The 22,705-nt window shown below is 44.1% G+C and overlaps 1 protein-coding gene across 5 annotated transcripts in view; it reads right to left on the bottom strand.

Annotated features, from left to right (window-relative positions):
* Window positions 1–1,922: 1,922 nt before the first annotated feature.
* The window catches only part of NDRG3 (NDRG family member 3), a 63,181-nt gene continuing 42,398 nt past the window's right edge, over window positions 1,923–22,705 (bottom strand). For all 5 annotated transcript variants that reach the window (XM_070381692.1, XM_070381690.1, XM_070381691.1 and 2 more), the window contains 7 exons: window positions 15,240–15,343; window positions 13,901–13,966; window positions 13,737–13,788; window positions 8,466–8,513; window positions 5,873–5,908; window positions 5,734–5,785; window positions 1,923–3,509 (listed from right to left, as the gene is read on the bottom strand). In XM_070381692.1, coding sequence (XP_070237793.1) covers window positions 3,328–3,509; window positions 5,734–5,785; window positions 5,873–5,908; window positions 8,466–8,513; window positions 13,737–13,788; window positions 13,901–13,966; window positions 15,240–15,343 — 540 coding nt within the window. In that variant the 3' untranslated portion in view covers window positions 1,923–3,327. The remainder of the gene's footprint in view (window positions 3,510–5,733; window positions 5,786–5,872; window positions 5,909–8,465; window positions 8,514–13,736; window positions 13,789–13,900; window positions 13,967–15,239; window positions 15,344–22,705) is intronic.

The following is a 22,705-nucleotide window of genomic DNA, read 5'->3' on the forward strand; positions in this document are numbered from 1 at the left end:
AACCTGTCTTCACAAGCCCTCCAGGTGATCCTTGATGCATTCCCTAACCCTGAGACTCACTCTGCTGGGATGAAGAATCTCTGATAAAATTGTCTCTGATTGGTGTGCTTAAATCAGTTAACAACATTTAAATAAATTAAAATAAAAACCTCAGCTCATTAGCATCTAAATAATCATACCCACTCATTATCTCCCCTTTAGGGGGCTTAGCAATCCTGGAGACAGATGCTTTGAACGCAAAACTGTCATTTCACAGACAATGCAGCCTGATTTGGGGCCCTGCTGTACCTGGATTCATGGTCTCCCTTTCTCCTGGGTAAGGCTTGAGATTTAACTCCTGAGGCATGTGATGTGGAGAGTGGAGGGCCAGAGCGGAAGTGCCTCCTCTTTAAGAAAGTTCTAACTAGCATGCTACTGTGGGTGACGGCCCCTCAAGGATGTGGCCTGTGGCTGGGAGGGACCTGACCGTAGTCCCAACCACCTGCTCTTGCCTCCACACCACTGTGATGTCCATCTTTCCATGTGACAAACAGCCTTTCACACTGGCCTTAAGGAGCAGTCCATGAGCAAGGAACGAAGTAGGGAATGACATCTCTGGTCTCAAAACATTCCCACCATATGCTCTCCCATTCCACTCAGGGAGGTACCTGGAAATGAGAGAGTCTAAAGCCTAGATGTGCGGCTCTATTAGTTTCTAGACTATTTTTAAGTTAGTTACCTCTGGGCCTGTCTTCTCATCCATAAAACTGGAATAGGTCTACCTTCCTGGATCAGAGGAGGGACACGCAAGAAGATGAAAGGGCTCAATCTGTAGTGGGTGCTCAATAAAAGCCTTAATAAAACATGAAAATGCATTGATTCTGGAAGAACTAGGAACCTTGTCGAGTAGGTGTCTCTGGCGACATCACTTAACTTTCCTCAACCGTTCTTTGTAAAACGCACTGCCCACTTCGCAGAGCTGCCACGAGAACTGCGTGAGAAAATTTACACGGAAAAGCTTAACACAGTCATAGTGTGTAGCGTCTACCTGGCCACTTCCTTACCTCTCACAAAGTAGGCGCTCCAACTTCTTTTTTTTAGTATTGAATAGGAAGAAAGAAAATGCAAATGAGAAGAGGATGAGTATGGTAAGAACCAGCTGGGTGTAGTCAGTTGGGGCCTGACCCCAGGCACAAAGCCAAGCTGGGAAGAGGCAACCATCCGTGCTGTACAGCCAAGACAGCTGGAGCAGGGTGGGCTCTCAGAGCAGCCCTGGCCATCAGACCACCTGCAGCTCTGCAACTCCGTGCCGGGTGGTTTTGTCTGGAACTCAGCGCGGACACCTCATCTGCCCATGGGCACTGGTTTCCTGTCCTCTACTAGGAGAGGCAGGGTCGAGTCATTTTACAAGTACCTCCCCACAGACACTGCGACCTGGGTATACTGGTAGCCGCAGCCCCTGGATCATTCGGAACTGATCTAGGATGGCCACCCCCCTGGAATTATTCTTGGGGGGGCAGGGTACAAAGAGCCCCTTCTGGAGAAACACAGCCTGGTCTGTCGGTGGCGCCCTGGCAGGTGGCTGTGGTTACCGCACAAGGGGTGGGACGCAGCAACCGTGCACGAAGGGCAGAGCTGAGATGCTGAACGCCTTCCCGAGACCTCACCTGCTCCTCCATCACAAACCAATGACCAAGCTTCTCACAGTTTTTCGTCTGAGGGGAATACAGGTGTGTCAGATGGACTCAGGGTTCAGTCCTGGCTAGCTTACTGGCATGATGATCTTGGGCAAATGATTAATCCCGGGACTTGGTTTCCTCACTTTAAGTGGATGGTGTCGCTGGGTGGACAATCATCAGGTATGTGACCCAGTATGAAGCCCATGTGCAGTCCCCACCAGAGCCCCAGGAAGTGGCTTGAGAGAAGTCACACCAGCCACTGGGTAACAATGAGACATATACAGCTTTATTTCGTCGTCTGTAAAAAGTCATACTCCGGCAGAGTGATGCATTCCCTATCTGAGCAGAAAGCGAATGCTACATCTGAAAAGCCCCTTCCTAGGACTGAAATTATATAACCCTGAGCTGACATCTCTGTGCTGTCAAAGCGGGACCCTTACTGGGTGGCAATTGTTTTCACACTCCTGGAGACACTCTCTGGGTGGCTGTGACCCCCTCACATAGCAGTGGACCGAACACAATTCTACCTGGATGGGGTGCCCTTATGGTTCCTTCCCTCTTAGAAGAGGGAGTTCACAGGATTAACTTTCTGAGAAATGGGTTCTATCTTTCATTTAGGCTCCATTAACTCTTCTGAAATCAAGGTTATACTTATAAAGCATCATATTGTGTTAATGTCTGATCCTCTCTCTCCAACTATTTCCTCAGCATCTATATAATTTTCAGGCTATATACTTCTCCCTTCTGGGGGGATGGAGAGTGCTTCTCCTGGGAGGCGCCTCCTTCCGATGTCTGGTGTGTGGCATCAGACACTGCAGAGACATCAATTTTGCTCTGACAGAGCAGAGGCCTGGAATTTTGTTTTCCACCTTCCTGTGCTAAGAGAGTCCAATAATTAAGCCACACTCATTCCTTCAGAAAAATGCAACATTGCATCAGAATGTCATTGTTCATGGGCTTCTAAGAGAACATATCCCTTCCTTTCATTTATAGGATACATGAATTCAATTGGACGGGAGAAGGTGGCTGGCCACCTGGCCTGCTTTTCTATGTAACAGGTTCCCTTCTATTGGTCATAATCAACAATCCAAACAGAAATTATGATCTTCCACCTTCCTCAGATCTCCTCTCTCCTGAAGTCACTTCACAAATCTTGACCATCAGAGAGGAACCAAAAGAGAATGTAATGGCCTACCTAGAAACCTGTTCTGCATATTTCTCCTAAAAACATCACTGAAAATGCAAAAAAAAAAAAGAGTCCCTTTTTTTGTTTTTGTCTGCAGAAGCTCTACAAGAAAGCATGTTTAAAATCACAAAACTATGCACACACAAACACAGACACGTGTGCTCACACACATACGTCAGGAATCAAAGAATCTTAGATACATAGTTGGGAAAGCACAGGGAAAAGCTGATAAGAGAAGATATGGAGATCTGATCAGCTAAAGAGGTTGGAATGTTACAGAAATGGGATGGAAGTGGTTCTTGGTACATACAAAAAGGAGGGTGGGCAGGCAGAGAGGATGATAAATCCAGGATACCAGAAAGAGAGAGTCAGTGGCCATGCAGGAGTTAAAGATAGATGCCAGATTGCTGGATGAAGTGTTATATTATGGAGTGGCTGTTTGAAGGAGGATGGACTTGCATGGTCCTGGGGAGGAGCATTTGCTTAGCAGGACACTTCCATGGTCTGGTGTCTGTCCAGAACATCAGGGGACTCAGAGGATTCTTGAGTTCCATCTGACTGATTGCTGGCAACAGATCGGCTGAAGGCACTTTCTCCAGAGCCGATGCTACTTGAGGTGGAGTGGGTTCGGGATCGGGCGAGCCGGGTCATGCTGGCAGATGGGACTGTAAGAGAGAACGGAGAGGACTAGAGGAAAGAACTGTGGTTAAGCTCAGCTAATCCAGAAGTTTCACCAAAGGCTTTACATGTAGCTTTCCCAACCCATCATCTAAGGCGACACCAGGACGAGACACAGCCATCCCACTTTGCTCTAGGTGAGGGGCTCTAGGCAAGGCTGCTTTAATCCTCTGGATCTGGGTGAAATCTCAGCTGGTTCTGGTCTACAGTAGAATGATGGGTGAACTAAGTCCAGAGTATAACCTCTTAGCTATGCCCATGCCATCCACACAGTGATTAGGAAGAAGGCTTTGGGAACCCAAACAGGTAACCCAAACCTGTGATGCATGCGAGACTAAACCAAAGAAAGACAAATCACACCACACAAGTACGAAGGTGTTTCACACACACAGTGCAAGCCCGATACAACAAGACTACCATCTGTGTCCACAGGTGACCCTTGCTACCTGGGGAGGAGACATGTAGGTAGGTGAGGGGCAGGGAGGGCAGGGGGGCCTGGAGCTGGCCTCTGCACAGGCACCGAGGTGCAGGCTGACTGTGAGAAAGCACACTGGAGGTCTATTTAAGTCAGACTTCTGCTGTGCCACTGCTCTGGCTGTAAGGTCCTTCCAGCTTGGCTAGGAAAGGGCCTAACCTGGCCTACCTCCCTGCCTGTCTTTCTAAGACAAGCCACTCCTCCAGCTGTCATTTCAATGCTGGGGTCAGAAGATGCCAGTACCTGCATTCTCCGGGCATAGGCTCCAACCTTCATAATTGAGAACCCTGTGTCTGGGAGTTAACTCAAGGATCACTCAGTAGGTGGTGGTGATGGAAGAAGGGCCCCCTATGAAGTTTCAGCTGCTGCTGCGACCCTGGCTGTTACAACCCACCCCTTTACTCCTGGGGAACCAGGGCTGGACCGTCAGGCTAACTCTCTTGGGGCACAATGAGCCGCGTTCTATCGGGCTCTCACTGCACAGGGAAACCATGGACATGCTGCGGGCAGCCAGGAGAGCATCGCTGGGAGGCAGGGGCGGGGCCAGCACAGAGGAAGGTACCTGACTCGGTGCTCAGGTGACTGAGCTGCACGTACGGGACTGGAAGCAGGATGGACACAGGAAAAGGCAGGTTAGTGACCCAAGAGTGCCAAGTGGTAAACCTGGTTACCTGGCAGACACTGACAGAACAGACTAAGCCAGGGGCAAAGTTTCATTCTAAGGTTCCAGAAAGGACAGAAGGCTAACTAATAATTCAGTAACATCTTGGATGATACTTCTCTCAACTAGTCAAAGGCAACTGCTTTTTCCTCCACTATAAACAGCCAACCTGCCTGGATAATGAACTGCTTCCTATGAAAGGAGAGGGACTTGTGCTCCTCCCAGCGAGCCAGAGGGACAGGGGTGTGGGCTCGGTTGATAGTGGCTCACAGACGGGGATGACACGGCCACTCCAGACGAGACATACATGGGCTGCCTGCCAGGTACAGGGCTGTACCCAGGGGTCCAGCTGCTGCCCAGAGCAGCTGCCCAGTGGTCATTAATCACACTGACACCAAAGACAGGAGAAAAATCACCCTACTGGATACAGAGCTCTGTACCTGGGTAGAAGGGGTTTCCTTTTTAAAACTCCAAGAAAGGAGCCAGTGAGGATATCCTGGGACAAATGAGAAAGCTCAGGAGTCTCACAATACAAGAGACCAGGACAGTGGCACATGATACGACACATCCTTGGATTCACTCTGAAATACTCTGCAAGTTTATCTCCTGTGGGGAGCAGACTTCACTGATGTAACTTCTTTCTCTAGACCAGGAGTCATTAACCAGCTAAGTTCAAATGCAAGTAACAACCTCATATTCACAGCCAGGACTGCCAAAGCTTCAGTGGTTGAACATGTGGACTCTGGAGTTAAGACTGAATCATGGCTCTACCCCTGAAATGTTATCCTGAGAAACATGCTTAGCCTCTAAGCCTCAATTTCTTCTTCTGTAAAATGGGACTAATAGCAGAACTTACCTCTTAAGGTTAAGAATACAGAGTGCCTGGCACAAGTAAGCATTACTCATCTTTGTATATATGTGCAGAAGAATCTTTCATAAAAAATTTTGGTTTCTACTTAACTTCAGCCTGGCTAGCACAGAGGTTACGCCCTGAGAACTGAGTGCTCCCCAGATGCCAAAATGACCCCATTTATCAATAAATCTTGGTTAGAATAGAAAGTTATGTACTACTCACTGTAGCCCATTCCCTGCAAAAAGTACTTGAAGGCCTCGGTGAGCTTCCCAGGCTAGGAAGACAAAAGAAGAAGCTGTTAATCTTTGCACGGACAGAGAACTGAAATCAAATGGATGCTTTTTAAAAAAAGTCTCCTTACCTGAACTACTTGGGGTAGTCCACCACAGTCTGCCATCTAGAAGGGAAAACATGTAAGTCAGCTGAGACTTGAATACACTTAAGGGGAACGCTCTGCATATCCAGGGTCCTATCAAACAGGACAGAATCAAATTACAGGTTCCTTAATGTTTAACTGCACCCTAGTGTCCATCTTCTAATGCACTCTTTTTGTTTTTTAATTAATTAGTTTAGTTTTGGTTGCACTGGGTCTTCACTGCTGCGCTCATGCTTTCTCTAGTTGCAGAAAGCGGGGGAACTCTCGAGTTGTGGAATGCAGGCCTCTCATTGCGATGGCTTCTCTTGCTGTGGAGCATGGGCTCTAGGGTTTGTGGGCTTCAGCAGTTGCAGCACACAGGCTTAGCTGCTCCATGGCATGTGGGATCCTCTCAGATCAAGGAATGAACCATATCCCCTTCACTGGCAGGCAAATTCTTTACCACTGAGCCACCAGCGAAGTCCCTCCTCAATGCACTCTTATACGCAGACCTAAATTCTAACAATAACTTTGGATATAATTCTGAAAGATTATTCACTATTTATTCATCAGTAGGGCAGGGCCCGGCTGTCAGGTCCATGTCAGGTGATAGTAAAGTTAACTACTACCTTGGTTCTGCCTCTACCTGGAGGATTTACTTTCAGAGTCCTCAAGCAGTGTGACCCTACTTCTCAAGGCACCAAACTCTTAAAAGTTCCCTCTCAACTCTACACTGTCTCCACTTCATGACTAAGGGGAGGTCTATGATCAGGCACTGATGCTGGATTCAGCCAACCTGCTTGGTCAGACATTTTAATTTCACTGTTGGGAGTGATGAGGGTCTCTCTCACTTCATAAATCTTTACACATTGATTACTGTCATCTGCACAAAAACTTCTAGAGTAGGGTTTTGTTATCATGCATTGGAATAACCAGGAGGGCTTATTAAAACTCTGAGTTCCTGCCCGAGGCCTTTGGAGCAGAGCTCAAGAACTTGCATTTCTAACAAGCCCCGGAGATGCATACCCTGCCAATCCGCAGAGAACGCTACTTGTAGGGCACAATGGCCAATCACGAGGCCACCTTCTTCCTTCTACTTGTTAAGTATTCCATACTCACAGAGTAGCGTATTCAGGCATTTTTTAGAAAAGAGACATGAACCTCATGAAACCTTCACTAACATGAAAACTTTGAGGGTAGACTGTTATTCTGCAGATGGGAATGCCAGAGGAGGCACAGGAATCCGAGGTTAACAAGGAATAGTCAGTTCCCTGAAAATTCTAAGTGTAAGATCAGGAACAAACATTTAACCTGATTTAAGTATAAAACAGACCTAATTAGCCCAGGCTGTATTTTCAAGAAGTTTAGGAGTCAAAATCTGATTAGAATCGTAAAACAGTTCTCATACTTAGAGACAGTACTGGGAAGGACTATTTCCAAGCTGGATACCTATCAGAGAATCAATTCCATCACGTTGCTGTGGGATGGGCATTTCTGCCCAGAAATAAGCACACCTGTGGCTACTGTTAAGTTCAGTTCTGCACTTTTAGAAAACTGATTCAAACTTGCATTGAAAAGCTAATCTGAAACCACATACTTATAAAATAAAAAAAATTCATGTTTTAGACTAGTTCATCAATCACCTGGACCCTAGAACACTCTTAGTTTTATCACATCAGAGCATTATTTCCAGGAACTATGGGCTGCTTATAGTGGCAGCACTTCCCTTTTAACTGCACTTCAAAGAAAAAGGGAAGAAAGCAGAGGTCTTTCAGGCTGAGAAAGCAGCAGTAAGCAACATAAGTTTAGCACTTAAATATACTGTAATCCAAATTCGGACCAGGAGGTCAGGCCCTTAAATATTCCACTACAGGCTCCAGAAAACGCATCTACCCTTATTGTGACAATGCTACTGGAAAACTCTCTTATCCATACAAGGGAATTTAGCTTGTGAAGAACTCCTATCCATTATCTAATATCTCACAACATTAAATAATGCTTATGAAGTTTTCAATGACACAGAAAGTTGTTTACATGTCAAGAAGTTGAGGAAAACAGACACAGGGCTAGAAATAGCCTATAATCTTAATGATTTAAAAATGAATAAGAGGGACTTCCCCAGGGGTCCAGTGGTTAAGAATCCGCCTTCTAACGCAGGGGATGAAGGTTTGATCCCTGGTCAGGGAGTCGGGTTCCCACATACCAGGGAGCAACTAAACCTGAGCACCACAACTACGGAGCCCACGCGCTCCAGAGCCTGTGCTCCACAGCAGCAGAAGCCCATGCACCACCACAAAGACCAGCTCAGCCCCTCACCACCCAGGAGGAAGACCAGTACATGCATTTTGTACCAGAGGGTAACCTGTGGGTGGCAGGATTATGAGTAATTTTATTTTATTCTTTCTATATTCCATTCTTTTTTCTATTTTCCCATTTTCTATACTGAGACTATATTCAGGAAAATAATTTCTTTTTAAAAAAAGAGAATGACAGAAAGAAGTTTTCCTTGTTTCTGTGCAACTATTCCAGAAATAAAGTGATTTGAACCACATATAATTTACTCACTAAGGGCTGGCAGTGAGGAAAGGAAACACATTACCTTTAGCAAAGTTGTATTTACAGGATTCAGGCGAGAATTGCATTCAACCTAAAAAAAAAAAAAAAACAGAGAAAGACAATTTTATGAACTGCTAAATACAAAATAGCTTGGCACACGAATGATCTTTCAAGAAGCTCAGCTGGGAGAAACTCAGTTTTGGCTGAATCAGCCAAAGAAATTACCAAAATAAAAAATAGGAGATATATTTACATGATATACTTTATATCTTGTATTTCTTAGTAGATATAAAAATCTGGCTAAGTTCATTTTCTGGACCCGTTACAAGTAGAGTCTTTAAAGAGCTACATTTTGAACCTAATTCCTCTTACGGCTAGGCAGCAGCAGGGCAAGTTATCTCCTTCTTTAAAATGTGAACTATGGGCCTCACCTGCTGAGGTCCTGATGATTCCCCAGCACAACCGGTCTTTATGACTGAGCCCTCACACCTCCTGTGCCCACTCCTCATCCCCATCCTCTGCCCCGGAGGTAGCAGGGGTGCCATTCCTCTCGCCCTGACTCTTCTAAGCCTCAAGATCTTTGGCTGTCCCCTTGAAAGTTGAACTTCTCTATGGTTTTTTCTCTCGGAGCAATCATCACAATTAAGAATTACAATCTTGTCTATTTTCATGCTTGGTATCTCATACCTTTGTATCCACAAAGGCAGGGACCTCAAAGAAAATGTTCTGGGGAGGTTGTTTTATGGTTCAACAATGTTTTATGGTTAACTTGATCTACTAGATCTCTTCTTTACACATGCTTGCCCAAGCACACATATAGAACACCGTGCTAAGAGCATGGAATCTAGAGGGGCAAAAGCATGTAACACAAGGCAGAATGTTGTTGTTTAATCACTAAGTCGTGTCTGAGTCTTTTGCAATCCTATAGACTGCAGCCCACCATGCTCTTCTGTCCATGGGATTTCCCAGGCAAGAATACTGGAGTGGGTTGTCATTTCCTTCTCCAAGGGATCTTCCCAACCTGGGGATCGAACCCCCGTGTCTCTTGAATTGCAGGCAGATTCCTGAGCCACTAGAGAAGCCCCAAGGCAGAATAAGAGTACTTGAAAACTTCACTTCTGAGCTGAGTGAGAACAGAAGGATAAATAGGATTTCTACAGCCAAAGTAAGAAGAGGTGGGCATTTGAAGGCTTCCAGAGTCATGGGGTGGAGAAGGCAATGGCACTCCACTCTAGTACTTTGCCTGGAAAATCCCATGGATGGAGGAGCCTGGTAGGCTGCGGTCCGTGGGGTCGCTAAGAGTCGGACACGACTGAGCGACTTCCCTTTCACTTTTCACTTTCATGCATTGGAGAAGGAAATGGCAACCCACTCCAGTGTTCTTGCCTGGAGAATCCCAGGGACGGGGGAGCCTGGTGGGCTGCCGTCTATGGGGTCGCACAGAGTCGGACACGTCTGAAGTGACTTAGCAGCAGCAGCAGAGTCATGGGGAAGCAGAAGCAAAGACCCAGGGGATGCAAGGTGAATGTGCCGGGCATGTGTGGGGTTACAGAGGCCAGTATATGGTATGAGGATGCACTGTGGGGAGAGGGTGAGAAAACTTGAGCTGACTGTGGAAGGCAAGAAGTCACAGAGGGTTTCTGAGGTGACGGGATGTGAACTGTTTCAGGAAAATAACCAGCAGTGGCCTGTATGACAGACTGCAGAGGCAGCGAGCCAGTTAAGAAGCCATGAAAATTACCTAGGCAAGAACCAGTAATCCAGCTGAATGCTTACTCTGGGGATGGCTGATGGGTGGTTACTCACAACTTCTAAAATCAGAGGATGATCTAAAAGCCAGGATCATCAAGTCAGGGTTTTTTCTTTATACAAATGCCAATGCAGGAAGTAAACAAATGTACCTGTTTCCTTACTACAGAATATGCTCTAAAAGGCAGAATGTAGGACTTCCTTGTTAGCACACTGGGTAAGAATCCACCTGCCAATGCGGGGGACACAGGTTCAATCCCTGGTCTGGGAAGATGCCACATGTCGCAGAGCAACCAAGCTTGTGCGCCATAACTACTGAGCCCATGCTCTAGAGCCCATGAGCCACAACTAATGAGCCCTGTGTCACAACTACTGAAACCCACGCACCTAGAGCCTGTGGTCCACAACAAGAGGAGCCCACGCACCGCAACTAGAGTAGCCACGCTCTCTGCAACTAGAGAAAGCTCGCGCGCAGAAACTAAGACCCAGCCCAACCAAACAAAAAAAAAGAAGAATGTAAAAACTTGATCCCTAAATGCCAGGCAAAGTGCTGAGAACATACTAGATATACAATAAGTATCTTCTAGAAGAATGACTCCTAAGTCTGTATTTAATATAATAAAACATACTTTTTCCTTGGTTCATCACTTTGTAATTTCTGTAACTGTTTAAGACGAAGGCTCAGGATCTTGTAGGCCAAGAACAATGGTTGGTTTTTGACATGTCTACTTTCTCCCCAGGTCCAACTGCTAAGACTCCAGTTCAGTTCAGTTGCTCAATCGTGTACAACTCTTTGTGACCCCATGAACCACAGCACGCCAGGCTTCCCTGTCCTACACTGTCTCCCAGAGTCTGCTCAAATTTATGTCCATTGAATCGGTCTTGCTACCTAACTATCTCATCCTCTGTTGTCCCCTTCTCCTCCTGCCTTCAATCTTTCCCATCAGGGTCTTTTCCAATGAGTCAGTTCTTCACATCAGGTGGCCAAAGTACTGGAGTTTCAGCTTCAGCATCAGTCCTTCCAATGAATATTCAGGACTGATTTCCTTTAGGATTGACTGGTTTGATCTCCTTGCAATCTTGCTAAGACTCCATCTTATTCATTTTCATATTCTCCAGAGCACTGAGCACATATGTGTTGTTTAGTCATTAAGTATGTCCAACTCCTTTGTGACCCCATGTCCTGGAGCCAGCCAGGCTCCTCTGTCCATGATTTCCCAAACAAGAATACTGGACAAGAATATTTCATCCTCCAGGGGAATCTTCCTGACCCAAGGATTGAACCTGCATCTCGTGGCAGGCAAATCTTTACTGGTGAACCAGCGGGGAAGCCCACTGAGCAAATAGGAGAAGCTCAAAAAATGATACTGAATGAATAAGCAAGAATACTAGAGACTAGAACTTGTGGAGTTTCTTCCTGCTCTTCCACACTTGGACAGCCCTCTAAATCCCTACCAATTCAGGGGATAAAAGGCTCTGGCAGGGGAGTTAGGTTTGAATGTATCTAGAAGAGACAGCATCTAGTTTGTGGTACAGATGGCATTTTGAAGTTATTCTCTATACGCACTGAAGGTATGGAATCAGAAAGAAAAAGACTGTATATGTATGGCCAACTTATACAATCTTGAAAAATGATTGGTATCATTACTTTATAAAGTGAAGTCGCTCAGTTGTGTCCAACTCTTTGCGACCCCAAGGGCTGTAGCCTACCAGGCTCCTCTGTCCATGGGATTTTCCAGGCAATAGTCCTGGAGTGGATTGCCATTTCCTTCTCCAGGGGATCTTCCCAACCCAGGGATCGAACCCGGGTCTCCCGCATTGTAGACAGACGCTTTACCGTCTGAGCCACCAGGAAAGTCCAACATTACTTTAAGTTCATGTAATTTTAGAAAGACAACTCAGCATCATTAGAAAATTCTCATTAAGGGTATTTTCTATAAACATTACTATTTTTCTGTGTCAAATACACGTCATGAAAAAATGGTTTTGATAGATCTATCAAAAACATGTATCTCCACCTTTTCAGCTAAAGAAGTGAAGGTGGCCAAAGAAAACCAGATCATTTCATGCAGAAACTTAAGTTACGTTATATATGTGGGAAAGACAAGAAAATGATGACTTATGAAAAACTGAAAGCTTCATGTGTAATTAAAGAAGTGCAAATTAAAACAGTGGTTAACAGTAGTTAATTTTTAACCAAATTAACTACTAATAACTGAAAAGTCCAAGCTGAACAGCATGCTGTGCAACAGACACTATCCTACATTGCCAGCAGCAACACACTGTTATATCTTTTCTGGAAAGGAATCTGGCAAAAGGCATTAAAAACCTTACAAAGGTATATGATTTTTGACACATTATTTCCATCTCATCCCAGGGAAATGATCAAAAATGCAGGCAAAGATTCTGTATGGATGTTCAACGGCAACATTATTAATGGTGCACAATCATAAATAATCAACAAGACAATGAAGTTATATAAACAAGGGTATATTTACAAGACTGAATTGTATACAGCATTAAGTAATCAGGTCTCTAAAACTTGTATATTTAGTATCATCCAATCTATGCTGTGGGGCTTCCCTCGTGGCTCAGTGATAAAGAATCTGCCTGCCAATACAGGAGATACGAGTTGGATCCCTGGGTCAGGAAGATCCCCTAGAGAAGGAAATGACAACCCTCTCCAGTATTCTTGCCTGGGAAATCCCATGGACAGGGAGGCCTGGCAGGCTACCGTCTATGGGGTCACAAAAGAGTTGGACATGACTTAGTGATTAAACAACAATATCTATGTTGAAGAAAAACATGGTGGCTTGTCTTCGGGATCGTGGTTTTTTTCCTCCTGTCCTTCTATTTACCAATTTTTTACGATGAACACATATTATTTTTACCAATGTGCTATGTGCTTGAGAAAGAGGTAGAGAAAAGTACGCAGGCTCTCAGCAACCTTCCAGCCAGCTGCAACAGTTCCAGATTTGTGGTGGCTGCAGAAGGCCAAGGCTGTCAGAAATCTGATGATAAGCAAATGGTATTTAGTGGTACTATCTGCCACCGAATGAACTGCACCATATAAAACAGTCTGGGCACTATTGATCCCTTCTGATGAAACCGAGTGATCAATGAGGAATTATTTTCCCAGACTGGATAACAAAGCACAAACCTGATATGTGTAATCAGAATTAACAAAACCTAGTATCTACCACGGAGAAGGCAATGGCACCCCACTCCAGTACTCTTGCCTGGAAAATCCCATGGACGGAGGAGCCTGGTAGGCTGCAGTCCATGGGGTTGCTAGGAGTCGGACATGACTGAGCGACTTCACTTTCACTTTTCACTGGAGAAGGGAATGGCAACCCACTCCAGTGTTCTTGCCTGGAGAATCCCAGGGACCGGGCAGCCTGGTGGGCTGCCGTCTATGAGGTCGCAGAGTCGGACACGACTGACGCGACTTAGCAGCAGCAGCAGCAGCAGTATCTACCAACTGTTTCCAGTACATCAGCAGTGTGCTACAAACAACTTATTATATTTCACCTTACTCATCTTCACAGTGTCAGGACATACTTACCACAGCCTCAACTGCGGGTGAACTGTCACCAACCACCAGTAAAGTAGAGCACCTGGGGGAAGGCAGACAGGAGGACACTCAGCTGGGAGCACACAGCTCCACAGACACTGACTTCTATCAAAGGCAGGTATATCTAGCAACTTAGTGGGCAGATCGAGACTTACTTTAACGTCTTTGATTTGTTATCATTTTGTCCCAGAATGGGTCTTTCAATCTCCAGGTCTTTGCGTCTAGAGAGACACAAAGGAAACAATGCACGTTTCAGGTAAAATCATGGCAACTCAGGTTACTTCCTGGATGTGAAAACCCAAAGGTATCAAAGAATATGAAAATTATCTTTCCTTCACACCTGACAAGGGAAGAGATTATTTATAGATTTTGTTCATAAGTAGCCTCATCAGTGGCATCCTGAGTGGAACAGAGAAGGAAAAAGGAACTCAGTAGGATGATGAAAGGAGACAACTTGAAAACTTAACAGCAATGCTGTTGAAATCCTCAAGTCCTAAGTGTCTAATTTTCCAATTACTTTACAGGAATATTTTTTTTAATATTTGTTTTTATTTTATTTATTTGCCTGTGCTGGGTCTTAGTGGCAGCACATGGGATTTTCGATCTTCTAAGTTGCCACAGGTGGGATCTGTAGTTGCATCACGCAGGATCTAGTTCCCTGACCAGGGCTCGAACCCGGGACCCGGGAATTGGGAGGGTGGAGTCTCAGCCACTGGACCATGAGGGAAGCCCCTAGGAATAATTTCTTAAGGGGAACCTTTTAGGGGAACTATTTTCCTGGTACTTACAGTTTATTGTAGTATTTAATATCCTTTCTGATTTCAGCTAAAAATAAGGAGGCTCTGTAATACAGAGGAAGGAGCTAGAGACTGGATTCAAAACTTGCTTTGCTCCTACTGGCTGTGTAAGTCTGGGTAAGTTACAGCTGACCTATTTCCTCAATCTTTTTCCATATACCCAGGAAGCTAGAAGGAACTGACATTTTCACTGGAGAAGCTGGATGCAAGATAAGAATTGGGCTTCTCTCAGTGACTGGGGGAAATGTGACAACTTTGGGAATACACAAACAAAAGAGAATTTACCACTGTTCATGTTTCACTTCTGCCTGATGACAGGATATTAGTAGAGGGAGACTGAATTAAGGTCCCAAACTTCTATCCTTCTATCCTCAACATGCATTTTTCTGTGTCACCCAAATTGTGTGTTTTTGTGTGTGTACATAACTTTTAGGTCCTTTTGGTCTCAAAACATCTTAAAAGTACAACTGGTAGGTGAATATGCCTGAAACAGCATTCAGTTCATTCATTCCTCTTGAAAGCTGTTTTCATATCTATCTGAAAGCTCTTCCTCTTCTACTGTTGTGAAAGTGTGAAAGTAACCCCATCACACAACACTGTAAGAAGCAGTTTACTTCCCCTCCTGATTCTCTCTTAAATTTCCATTAGCTTCTCAGACTTCGTCTGCATTTAAGTGAAGGAACAGAACCAACTGTACCCGTTATACGAGCCCAGGAAGAGCTGTAGGTTTTCCTGGTTGATGTCTTGGGCAATATGCAGTCTGTAGGTCTGAATCAGGTCCAGGTTGGCCTGCAACTCTTCCTAGAACAATGAAAAGAAGACACAGGTGAACTTCTGAGCTACAGTACAAACCTATCTTGTTTGGTTTGCGTTCTCACCATTTGCAACCCTAATTTCCTTATTTGTCTTTTATTCATGTTCTGGCACTTTCAAAGAGACAGTGTCTTGTCTGTAAAATGAAGATAACAACCCGTTACCCGAAAGGGATGTTTTAAGGATTAAATAAGAAATGCTATATGAATTGTAAAGTATAAATTAAATGGAAAGTAACACTTCTCTTATTAGTCATAAACCTGTATCATTAACTTATCTATGTTTTCATCAATATAGTGGGTGTAATATCTATTTATATACTATTATTTAATAGTATGCATTCTAGAACGGCATATTACATTCCATTAATATTTTAGTGATTAAGTCAATTTATCATTTACCAATATTATGGGTTTTTTTTTTGAGGCAGTGGAGTTTATTTATAATATTACATTAGTTTCAGGTATACCACATAGTGATTTAAAATTTTTATAGATAATGTCCCATTTGAAGTTATTACAGGGACTTCCCTGGTGGTGCAGTGTCTGCCTGCCAATGATAGGAACACGGGTTCAATCCCTGGTCTGGGAAGACTTCACATGCTGGGGGGCAACTGAGCCCTGTACTACAGCTACTAAGCTCTTGCTCTAGAGTCTGTGCTCTGCAACAAGAAAGCAGCCCTGCTCACTAAAACTAGAGACAGTTTCTGCATGCAGCAAAGAAGACCCAGTGAAGCCAAAAAGCGATAAATAAAATTACTGCAAAATACTGGCTATAAGCCCTGTATAAAATTCAAGAGAAACAAGAGTGTATCAGTAAAAAGAAAATCTCCCTCCTTACTACCCATACCGAATGATCCTTATCTTGCTGGCCTTCTCGGAGGCCACTAGAACCAGTTGCCAGATTTTTGTATATGTAAGTATATATGTACATATATGGACACACACATACACCAGTAAATATGGACAGTTTTAAGCAGAAGGAAAAGGGTTTACACTGGAGGAAAAAAATGTATCAGGGTAGTGAGAGAGTCAGTTAATCTGAAGCAGTATGCAAAGGTCACCACCAGCAAGCCTTGTGGAGAAACCGAGGTAAGGAGAGCTTGTGTGAGTATTCTCACTGCTACATGGGGAAAGTGAGCCAAGAATAACTGAATCACAGTGTCCCTGAAACGAAGGGCACTGGAGCCATTCCAAGGAAACTTGATAAATGCTGAAGATATGAAGATAAGTGGACAACAAATGAACCGCATCGCAATCAGAGATGAAATGACCTCTACAGTTTCCCCTTGAAAGTCTGAAGAGGAACTTGAGCAGAAGTTTGAGATAAAAAAGGGGCAGAGGTAACACTGGTACAAAAGGGGTAAAACTGGCTTAAGTGCTAATGGAACACCCGAGGAAAAGCTGTTCTGTGTAAATTGCACACCATCACTCACATTTCTTTAGAACACAAACTGTAGTGTGCTAGACATACTATTCTGCACTGAGGTCACTCCTTATCAGGACATATGGGGCCTTCTCATTTATTCATACTGTTTCCCCACACCCTTGCTAGTACAAATGATCACTCTTTTTGACTTCTGCTAATCTGACAGATAAAAAGGGGTTATCGTTGTATTTTCATTAGTGAAGATGAGATTATTAATGTATAGAAACCTTACATGCTTCCATTTCAAAGCAGTAAGAGTAATACATGCACTCACTTGTTTAAATTTTAAATGAACTCATCAGCCTTGTGACAACCTCTTGTCTGTGGCTGCACACATTTTTAATTAAACACACAACATGTATATATTGTGAGGATGTTCTTACTTTACCGAAATCATTATAGTTTTCAAGATACTGTGGTATGGGTATGTGTGTATGTGCGTGCTCATTTGCCCAACTGTGTTCAACTCTTTGCAGCCCCATGCACTGTAGCCCGCCAGGCTTCTCTGTCCATGGAATTTTCTAGGCAAGAATACTGGAGCGGGTTGCCATTTCCTTCTCCACAGGGTCTTCCCAACCCAGGGATCAAAATGGTGTCTCTTGCATCTCCTGCACTGGCAGGCAGTTCTTTACCACTGTACCACCTGGGAAGGCCTTTTGTGACATGGCATAAGGCCAGACAAATATCAGGGAGATAAAAATGAGCCTTCCAAAATAAATCCTTACATTTATGGCCAACTAGTTTTCAACAAGGGAACCCAGACAACTCATTGGACAAAGAAAAGTCTTTTTTTTAATGGTACTAGGAAAATTGGATTTTCAAAGGAATGGAGTTAGACTCCAACTTCACACTAAGTACAAAAAATTATCTCAAAATAGACCATAGACCTAAATATTAAGAGCTATAACTGTAACACTCTAAAGAGAAAGGATAGTTGTAAATCTTCATGACTTTGGATTAAGTGATGGTTTCTTAGACGTAACACCAAAAGTACAAGCAACAAGAGAAAAAACAGCCTGGACTTCATCAAAATTAAAACCTTTTGTGTTTCATGTAGAAAATAAACTGGTTACCAGGGGCAAGGCATGGCGAACAGATAAATTGGAAGACTGGGACTGACACACACACTTCTATTATATATAAAGTTCAGTTCAGTCACTCAGTCGTGTCCGACTCTTTGCGACCCCACGAATCACAGCACACCAGGCCTCCCTGTCCATCACAAACTCTCGGAGTTCACCCAAACTCATGTCCATTGAGTTGGTGATGCCATCCAGCCATCTCATCCTCTATTGTCCCCTTCTCCTCCTGCCCCCAAACCCTCCCAGCATCAGGGTCTTTTCCAATGAGTCAACTCTTCGCATGAGGTGGCCAAAGTATTGGAGTATATAAAATAGGTAACTAATAAAGACCTACTGTATAGCACAGGGAACTCTACTCAATACTCTGTAATAGGCTGTATGGGAAAAGAATCTAAAAAAGAGTGGATACATAGATACATGTATGTAACAAGATTCACTTCGCTGTATACCTGAAACTACCACAACATTGTATATCAACACTATACCCCAATAAAAATGAAATAAAACAAAACAAAAAGATACTTTCATTAGGTTAAACCCAAATAAATAAAATAAATAAAAACTGTGCTTCAAAGGACACCATTAAGAAAGTTAAGAGAGAGACTTTGCTGGTGTTCCAGTGGTTAAGAATCTGCCTTGCAATGCAGGGGAGGTGGTCGATCCCTGTCAGGGAACTAGAATCCCGCACGCCAAGGAGCAACAAAGTCTGTGTGCTACATGCAGAGTCCACATGCCGGAACAAAAGATCTGCAGGATGTAACAAAGATCCCACAGGCCACAACTAAGACTCGAAGCAGCCAGATAAATAAATAGTAAAAAAAAGAAAAGGTATAAGACAGGGACTTCCCTGAAGGTCAAGCAATTAAGAACCCGCCTTCCAAAGCAGGGTATGTGGGTTCAATCCCTGAGGAAACCAGGATCCCAAATGCCGTGGGGCAATTAAACCTGTGAGCGGAAACTAGAGAAAGCCTGTGAGCCCCAGTGAAGAGCCTACACTAAGCAACAAAGACCCAGCACAGGCAAAAAATAAAAACATTCTCTGTTTGCCAGTCCTTTGTTTAAAATTTAGCACAGGAGCCACTGGCCCAAGGTCTTAAGAATTCTCATAGACTAGCTGTCACCACATCCTAGGCTCAGGTTCTTCCCATCCAACTGCAGTTTCTGTAGCTTCTGCAGCTGTTCAGACCTTATTTTGGACAACTGTCTCCCCCATCTGGTGAATGGCTCTGTGGACAAGTTAGGGCCCTTACCCTCTGGGCAAGTTTCTTCACAGCTGGCCAGCTGTGCTTTCTGTGGAAACCATTCCTCCCATGAACAGGCGTCTCTTAGGTGTGCTGGTGGGGGCTCAACTAAGTCCTCAGTTCCTTCAGTGTCCACATTCCCTTGGACTAAGAGTCGTTCAGTAGCTAAGTCGTATCCAACTCTTTGCAACCCCACGCACTGCAGCACACCAAGCTTCCCTGTCCTTCACTACCTCTTGGAGTTTGCCCAAATTCATGTCCGTTGAGTTGGTGATTCCATCCAACCATCATATTCTCTGTCCCCGCCCCTGCTTCTCCTCCCCTCAGCCTAGGAGTAGCTGCTGTTTTTCCACCTGCTACTTTTGGACACCTCAAAGTCCTTTTTCACCTCTTGAAGAAGTAAGCCACCTTCTACTAATTGATGTATTACATGAAATTTTCTCTACTCAAAGCATGTAGCTTCTGTCCCCTGACTGGACCCTGGAAAAACCCATAAGATGGAGAAAGTGTGACCTGAAGGAGGCTGAGATGAGTGTCACCAGATCTTCTGTATGGCAAGTCTTGACTCTTGTGCTTAAATATTTTTAAAAGGCAGAACAGGAGCGTCCTTGGCAGTCCAGTTTAAGCCTGTGTTTTCACTGTAGGGGTGAGAGTTCAATCCCTGAACAAAAGCCCCTCGTGCAGTGCAGCAAAAAGAAAAAATAAATAAAAAAGGCTGTGCTCCTGCCACTATCACCCTACAGTGTCCCCCTGGAATCCTTTATTTAAAAATTCTAACACTGTCACTTGGTAAAGGAGAAATGTACAGAAAAAGAAATCTGTCACGGCTCAGCTCTGAATAACATTTACATGCTAGTATAAATGCTGAAAATTTATCTAATCCAAAGCATGTTATATTGGAAGGATGGAGTAGTAGAGAACATAAACGAGGGTCATGGCATGGGTGTATGTGTGAATATGAGAAATCATCTTTCATAATGGAATGCCAAAGATAATGCCTACAACTGAAAAACCAACAGGTGGAAATACATGCATGTTTAGAGAGATAGAGGCAAGGACACATGGACATTTATGTCCAAAAAGACACATGTAAGAATGTTCACGGAAGAAAAGTTTTTTCTTCAATCGAACAAAAGCTATGACCAACCTAGACAGCATATTAAAAAGCAGAGACATTACTTTGCTGACAAAAGTCTGTCTAGTCAAAGCTATGGTTTTTCCAATAGTCATGTATGGATGTGAGAGCTGGACCATAAAGAAAGCTGAGCACCGAAGAATGGATGCTTTGGAACTAGGGTGTTGGAGAAGCCTCTTGAGAGCCCCTTGGACTGCAAGGAGATCAAACCAGTCAATCCTAAAGGAAATCAGTCCTGAATATTCATTAGACGGACTGATGCTGAAGCTGAAATTCCAACACTTTGGCCACCTGATGTAAAGAACTGAGTCACTGGAAAAAACCCTGATTCTGGGAAAGACTGAAGGCACAAGGAGAAGGGGACAACAGAGGATGAGATGGTTGGATGGCATCACTGACTCGATGGACATGAGTTTGAGAAATCTCTGGGAGTTGGTGAAGGATAGGGAAGCCTGGCATGTTGCAGTCCATGGGGTCGCAAACAGTCAGACATGACTGAGCGACTGAACTGAACTGACTGAAGACTGTCCACAGAAGCTTTATTCATAATAGCAAAACAAAAGCAAAATATTGGAAATAACCCAAATGCTCATAGGAACATTCATGACATATAACAATGGACTGCTACACAGAATCTAAGAATGAACTACTGATACATAGGAAGACAAGTTCGAATCTCAAAGACTATACTGAGCAAAAGAAGCTGGGCCCATTAGAGTGTACACTATGTAATTACATTTATATGAAGTTCAAGAACAGGCAAGATAATCTATAGAGGTAACAGAACAGTGAATACTTGTTTGGGGAGGGGAATTAGTGATTAGGAAAGGGCACGAGGGAACCTTCTTGAGATGACAGAAATGTTCCCCATCTTGATTCGGTGGCGGTCACATGAGAGAATGGGCTTCCCAGGTGGTGCTAGTGGTAAAGAACCTGCCTGCCAACGCAGGAGACACAAGGGATTCGGATTCAGTCCCTGGTCAGGAAGATGCCCTGGAGAAGGGAATGGCAACCCACTCCAGTATTCTTGCCTGGAGACTCCCATGGACAGAGGAGCCTGCCAGGCTCCATAGGGTCACAAAGAGTCAGACGTGACTAAAGTGACTTAGGATGGACAGACATGAGTATATGTATATAAGGTCACTGAGATGTATTTATGATTTGTGTCCTTTATTATATATAAATAATACCTTAATTAATGAGGCAAAACCCAAAGAATCTGCTAAAAGATTTAAAGTGGTTACCTCTAAGAGGCAGAAATGGGGTGAGTAACAGATTCTTTGTATTAAGCCCTGCAGAACTCCCGTGCTCTAAAATGTATGTGAGGACTTCCCTGGCGGCACAACTGATAAGAATCCACCTGCCAATGCAGAGGACACGGGTTTGATCCCTGGTCTGGGAAGATGCCACATGCTGCAAAACTAAGCCTGTGTGCTTCAACTACTGAAGTCCATGCTTCAGCAAGGGAATCCACCACAATGAGAAGCCCGTGCACCACATCAAACTAGCTCCCACTCACTGTAACCAGAGGAAGCCCGCACAAAGCAACAGAGACCCAGCATAGCCAAAAATAAATAAAATTTTTTAAATGTTAAAAATATATATATGTGAATTTGTAATTTTGCTGAAATACAATCTCAATGAAAGAAAAAACTATGGATTTTGGAGTGAGCCTGATTTGGATTCAGATCACTTGCTAGCTGGACAACTGTAGCAAGTTATGTTCCCTCTCTGGCCCTCAGTTTTTCCATAAGTTTAATAGAACCACCTTTTTGTGCCTAAAAGGTACTTGTCAAAGTACTTTACACAGAATGAGTACTCAGTAAATGTTAATTTTCTCCACAGTGACCATTTTCCTTTAATACACAGGCAACAGTTGAGCATGCATTACTCCTACTTAGAGTTTTCACCCCAACTCCAGACACCTCACAGCTCTCCATGCTCATTGCTCATTCATTCCCTCCCTCCTTCATAGGTCACCTGTGATGCTGTCATTTATAGCAAGAAATATATACTTGGTCTTCATTCCCCTCCTGGCACAGAGCTTTGTAAAACCTTGCGATGAGACTGATAAAGAATCTTTTTTTGGTTAATGATGGGATTTTAGGAAAGCCCCTAAGTAACTTCTACATGGAACCAGTCCCTGTGAGTAGCGGGCTGGAACTTTCAACCCTACCCTGCCCTTCTCTCCGGGGTTGGGGGGGTAAAGGAGGTGAATATTGAATTGACTGCCACATAATCACGTGTCTGTAACAAAGCCACCATAACGCCCCAAAAGACAGGTGTGGGAGGGCCTCCAGGTTGGGGAGTGCATGGCCACTCTGGGAGACTAGGGCATTCCAGAGGACAGGGGAGCTCCCTGCCCCTTTCCATACAACTGCTCTGTGCATCTCTCTCACTCAGCTGTTCCTGAGTTAGGTCCTTTTATAATAAGCCAGTCTGGTAAATATAGTGTTTCTCTGTG

The sequence above is a fragment of the Bos mutus genome, chromosome 13 (genome assembly GCF_027580195.1).
Source record: "Bos mutus isolate GX-2022 chromosome 13, NWIPB_WYAK_1.1, whole genome shotgun sequence".
Classification (NCBI taxonomy): domain Eukaryota; kingdom Metazoa; phylum Chordata; class Mammalia; order Artiodactyla; family Bovidae; genus Bos; species Bos mutus.